Source organism: Bombus huntii, unplaced genomic scaffold (genome assembly GCF_024542735.1).
Source record: "Bombus huntii isolate Logan2020A unplaced genomic scaffold, iyBomHunt1.1 ctg00000144.1, whole genome shotgun sequence".
Classification (NCBI taxonomy): domain Eukaryota; kingdom Metazoa; phylum Arthropoda; class Insecta; order Hymenoptera; family Apidae; genus Bombus; species Bombus huntii.
In genome coordinates, this window is record NW_026099389.1 from 1 (window position 1) to 6,264 (window position 6,264).

The 6,264-nt window shown below is 38.9% G+C and overlaps 1 protein-coding gene across 2 annotated transcripts in view; it reads right to left on the reverse strand.

Moving 5' to 3' along the window:
- Positions 1–1,710: 1,710 nt before the first annotated feature.
- LOC126877314 (uncharacterized) overlaps positions 1,711–6,264 on the reverse strand; it is a 68,961-nt gene continuing 64,407 nt past the window's right edge. Inside the window, exons 1-2 of one of the 2 annotated variants that reach the window (XM_050640118.1) lie at positions 1,924–2,946; positions 1,716–1,847 (exon numbers count right to left, since the gene is read on the reverse strand). In XM_050640118.1, the coding sequence (XP_050496075.1) occupies positions 1,815–1,847; positions 1,924–2,946 (1,056 nt within the window). In that variant the 3' untranslated portion in view covers positions 1,716–1,814. Of the gene's footprint in view, positions 3,914–6,264 lie in introns of those variants that run through there. The other variant, XM_050640117.1, reaches the window with a different exon arrangement.

Sequence of the window (6,264 nt, forward strand, 5' to 3'; positions counted from 1 at the left end):
TTCTTGAAATGTAACAACAAGGATGACCGTCTTGCGACAGTATTGCTCCTAGTCCTTCGTTACTTGCGTCGGTAGTTAAGGTAAAGGTTTTGTTAAAGTCTGGATAAGCTAATATTGGGAAATTACAGAGTTTGTCTTTTAAAGTATCAAAGCTAATCTGGTGTTTGTCAGTCCAATGGAATGGTGTGTCCTTTTTTGTTAAGTCTGTAAGGCTTTTCGCGATTTTGGAAAAGTTTCGAATAAATTTGCGATAATAACCTGCTAAACCTAAGAATGATTTCACGTCCGTGGCATTGCGGGGTAATCGAAAGTTTTTTACAGCGTCTAATTTTTTGGGGTTTGGTTTGACTCCTTCGGATGAAACTACATGGCCTAAGTATTCTAATTCCGGTTTTACGAATTCACATTTGTCCGGTTGCAATTTAAGTCCTAATTCTCTGAGTCTCTGAAATACTATCGCGAGGTTTTCGTTATGTTCTTGAATCGTTTTTCCGAATATCACTATGTCATCCAAATAAACAAAGCAGTATTTTCCTACAAGTCCAGCTAAGGCTCTGTCCATTAATCTTTGAAAGGTAGCGGGTGCGTTTTTAAGTCCGAATGGCATTCGATTGAAATGAAAATGCCCTTGCGGTGTCGAAAAAGCGGTATATTTTTTAGATTTCTCGTTCATTGGAATTTGATGGAATCCTGAGGATAAATCAAGCGCCGAAAAGAATTTTGCGTTTCCTAGTTGTGTTAAAATGTCGTCTATATCAGGTAAAGGGTAAGCGTCTTGTTCTGTGAGTTCATTTAGTTTCCTGAAATCGATAACTATCCTCCATTTCTGTTTTCCTGAGGCGTCTAATTTTTTCGGAACTACCCATACCGGAGAGTTATAAGGGGATTCGGATTCTTCTATAATATTTTTCTTCAACATGTCTCCTATTTGTCGCGAAATCTCGTCACGGTGACATTCCGGTGGTCTATACGATCGTGTGTTAATAATTTTGTCTTTGGTTAACGAAATTGTGTGCTGAGTTAAATTAGTACAGGGTAAAAGATCGGTTTCTAAATTAAAGATGTCAATATAATGAAGGATAATCTTTTCGATGGATTCACGGATTGGTTTTTCAATGTGATCTGTTCTCACTAGGCTTTTTAGTTTTGATACGTTGGAAAAGTCATGAGAATTTTGAATATTGCTAGAAATTTCAACGTTTTGCTCACCATTGTTGATAAAACATACTTTAGTTGGTTTGCCTTCCAAATAGATTGTTTGAACTCTGTTTTCTCCAGGAGTCAAATGTATTGGTTTCTGAAATAAAATGGTTTTGTCGTTTAATCGGATTTTGTCATTGGATATTGAATAGTTATACTTCTCTAAACATGGTAGCCCAATGATTCCGTCTTCGATAATAGGGAAATTGTTCGGTACTATGTGAAAAATGTGATTTTGTCCAAAAATTCGTTTCGTTACGTATTCGTTAGTTTCGTATTTGTCTCGTCCCATAGAAAATTTTTGTTTAGGCCCTATTTGTATCGCGTTGACAGTTTTGTTACGTTTCACCAGGTTTATCCCTGCTCCTGTGTCGACCAGAAATACTCGCTCTTCGGTTCGGGTTGACAAAGGTATTGCGAGTAATCTTCCCGTGGCGATGTTGACTCGTATGTCTCGTACGGTTCGTCCATCTCCTGGTTCGATGTTGTTTCTTGTATTTCGTCCCATTCCTAGACTGCCTGAATCCTTGCGGGTGGTCGATCGCGCTGGCTCGGTGGTAGAAAATTTTGACACTTGTTGGCAATGTGTCCCAGCTTTCCGCACTTGAAGCACTTCATCTGCGCGCGTTCAGCAGGTGATCTATTTTCTACTTGGTTAAATGTAGCAGGTTTCTGAGCTATTGGCGTGTTAGGCGATCTTGATGGTACATTAGATCGTCTTACCTGCATATGCTGGTTGTCGGGGCGATTACTAACCGAAGGTAAGCGATTACATGACCAATTAGGTTGTCGTTCTTCTCGCAAGTAGCGTTCTACATCGGCTGCCTTTTTTTCAGCTTCCGGAAGATTCAAGGGTTCATTGCTTAATAGTATTCGCCCTATGTCGCGTCTGAGTCCCTTTAGGTACACACGAACAGTCTTCTTCGTGATTTCTTCAGTCATAATTTTACGTGTTAGTGGTTGTGGGTACTCATTGGTTACTGCGTACAGCAAACGGTTGAGTATTCTTCTAAACCGAATATTAAAACTTTGCACTGATTCCTCGCGTCCCTGTCTCAACTCTCGTAATTGTTCTTGGTACTCATCCGAAGTCACTTGTGCTGCTAAGTTATTTCTCAGTGCGTCGTACAGATCACCGTAACACTCAATAGGAATGTTGCGAATACTTTGGGCTGCTTTCCCCACGATTTTTTCCACTTTTATTGCTTTTAGCAATAGATCTTGCTCCATACAGCGATCCTTCATACTTCTCACTTCTTTGATGAAGTCTTCAACTCCTACATCATCATCTCCGTTGAGCGTTGGGATGTAGCGTATTGCATCCTTAGCTCGTAGAGAGGGAGGAGCGGGCGGAAAATAGCCTCTTTCTTCCACCTCGGGTTGTTCGATGTCGAGGTGGACAGGTGGGGTGTCTGGAGCTGCTAACCCTGACAGTTTGCGTGCTTTTGCCATATTCACGGTGCGATTGATTGCTGTCGACGCACTTTCAATGTCTTCGGTGATAATGGAAGCAAATTCATCGGTCGCAGGGGATCCGAACCCAGTCCGTAGCGCTGCGACGGTTTTCCCGAGATTCTCGATTTCTGCTGCCCTGTGTCTGTTCTCTTCGTCATTTTGCATAGACAAACGTAACATTTCCTCTCGTAAAAGGGCAATGTTCTCGTTCTGTTTTTGAATACTGTCCCATATTGCTCGCAACATTGGGTCAGTTGAGGTTGAAGTTTGAGATTCGTTTGCCTTAGACATTATTGCGCTGATTTATAATTTTCAGACGAAGACGAGTCTTGGCTACTGAAGCTAAATTTTCTTTCACGGTAACGTACAAAGGAATTCAGTTTACCTTTTATTGTTACTTCACTTGGTTCGTGATAGTTACTTTGTTGTTGCGGATGACCGTAGTCCCAAATAATTCGATCTTCCGTAGATGATGAATGTCTTTTGGTTTCCGAACAAACACTTTTCACTATCCTGGCAGGATCGCCAAAATGTCACGTAAAATAACAAAATAAGAAAAGGAATTTGAGGTAAAAATAAAAAAGAAAACTTTATTTTTTTTCTAACATCAATACACTTTACAATCTACTTCCGAACTCTAGGCGTGACTTTCTAAGACTGACTCTTATGATTTTACTTTCGATCGGATCCGATTACTTTCTCTTGTCATCCCTCAACAACCCCACCGTCCATGCATTTGCTAGGCGTCCGCGATCGTTGCCACGTGCTCTTTCTTCTAGAACCTTCGGTGGAAGGACCGTTGGGATGTTGATGGTTCATTAGGCACTTCAGCGATATACATTGTCGCCGAGTACCGCCACATCTTTATCTCTATCGTCAGTCCGTCGGATTTGAAGTATGCCGGTCGTGACATTACCCAATAACTGAAAACCCCGAAGCCAACGTCGCCTGTCTACTGTTTATGGCCTGACTTCGTCGCAGTCTTTTGTCTACGCGCTGTCAATGGCTTCAGTGCTTGAGAAAACTAAAAAGACCAGATGTAGAATTTTCTTAGAAGTGGTAACCATTTCAACATTCAGGAAATTTGGCGTTCCACTTTTTTGACAAATAAATTTTTTAACACGCTGTACATAGTAGTAGCAATATGCTTCTGTTCATAAATTTTTAAGGACTAACGAGTGATGGCTAAAATCTTCTGGAAGTTAATCAGAAGTGTGTCCTTGTCAACATATATCAAGGCCCAAGGTATTGGTGCTGGCTTCCCTTTTGTTAGTATTTATTTGACTATGTAATTGTATATATGTACTATTTGATCCGCTTCAATGTGATTTCGGCCTATTTTCAAGAAGGAAAGGGGAAATATAACCCTCCCTCCTTTTTATCGATTTACTTTCGCGTTTCGTCTCAAAATTATGTTAAATTTTGCTTGTTACAGTACCACGCCAAAAGAATTTACTTATAATTCTCAATGAGAGTTGATTGAAAATAGTTCGGTCGAGTAGTAATAACTCCATTTGATTTTAGGATTGAGTTCGACTCTATTTTATTTTGAATTTCTTGAATTTCCTTATAAGATTTCGAGTATGTTGCTGGTCCGTGATTGAATGTTGCTTTTTTCACTATGAAGTGATATGTGTCATCAACGGCATCAAAAGACACAATGAGGAACCGAACGCACAAGACAAGATAGATAATTTATTTTCTAACTGTGAGCACAGGAACTACTACATACTTAATCCTTAAAGAACAGGGCACAGTAGATAATTATTATTATTAAATAATTTCCATTGAAGTACTTTTTACTATCAACTCAACATATGTATAAATATATGTATATAAATGAGATGAATGCAAATGAATTTTAGAGAATTTTAAAGAATGCTTTGCACTGTTTCGGTAAAGTTATAATTCAGTCCTAAGCGGTACAAAGTAAAGTGTATAATTTATTTATTTTAATTTACAATGAAGAACGCAAGAATGATCATTAGATCGCTTATGCAAATAATAAATTTTCATTATTTTTAAAAATGCAATAATTATTTTAAGTTTAACTGGGAATTGTCAAGATTTATAGCTACTTCGTTTATGATTAATAAATATTGATTGGGTGAAACTATAGAACCGTAACGTCTTTTCCGATTTCAATGACTTTTGAATATGTTGTCAAGTGCATGATTGCGAACAACTACCTTCTTTAACTATCTAAGAAATCTATCTATATCATTACAATGAATTCTGTTTATAAATTACATATCATATATGTAGGGTTTACATTAGAATTAGGGTTAGGGGCTTGAAACGAATCTGCGTTTGGGTTACACGTTGTCGTTATGCAATAGAGAAGACATTGACTAGTGCAAATACGATTATTATAGAACCGGACAAGTAACCGCGGTAGTTAGGTACTCGAGAAACTAATGACAATGATCCTAGGTTCAATAACGAATCCGCGGTCGACGGGATGATAGATGAACGTACTCACAAAATCTAAGTCGGACGCGTAATATTCACTGATCGTAAAGAGTTACTCCTTTCATCAGTGAGATCACGAGCGAGAATGCCTTTCCCGTCCCGATGATGCCACAGAGGAAAACTATAATGGGGTGTGTCTAAGGACACGAGATCATCGGATTCGTCGAGAAAAGCCTTCGTTCAGAAAGTAAGGGAAATTGGCGTTGCTGCTAATTGGTCAATTTCCATATCGGTGGTTAGAAAAAGATGCTAGCCGCCCTCGAGGGAAAGTTGCTAGTGGGAGACGCCGCTCGTTGAAAAATATGTTTCCCCTATCTTCCCGTAGTTGGGACAAAGACTGTTTGTCTGTTTGAAGGACTTTAGTCAACTAAACCTTAAGATTTATAACGGGCCCTCGGGCTAGCCGAACATGTACTGCGGAGACGCATCGACATCTGGCAATCATCTTACTCGAAGAATAGGGTCTGCGTGTGGCGAGCCACGGGACAGAAACCGTTGGAATGTTTATTGTCGCGTGTCGCCACGAATATTTCTTTTAAGGAGAGCTATAGAATTACTCGATACCTGTTGTTAGGCAAAGCGTTCATCCCTTGACCGCGGCTACGTTGGGCGACAGACTGTCACCTCGAGCCAAAGCTCACCGTCACTAATCTCGAACAATTACAATCGGATTGAATAACTACAATAGTTTAGTTACAGTTATAGTAGACTTTAGATTGCAATGTTGCGGGGCTATCCAAAGGTTCCGGTGTCCTTTCATCTCCGACATATAGATATACATGTATATGTGACGAAATATACTAAAGCAATATTGACCCTTTGTCGCTGAAAGTATCAAACTACAAAACTTCCTTTCAAATTTTCAGAATAAGGAAATCAGGATCATGATAAATAATTGGAACATAATTAAAAATAATATATCTTCTCTATAAGATAATGAATACATTGGTTCATTTAATTTTTATGGATATTCAAACGCTTCTGTGAAATAAAACGTCAAGATTATAGAGTATAAAATTCATAGCTATGAAATAACTAAAACTCTGATGTATTATTAAAAATATACGTTAGGTTGTATGTAGTGATACATACAAAGATTACATGTACAAACCCATAATTAACACAATGCTACCGCAA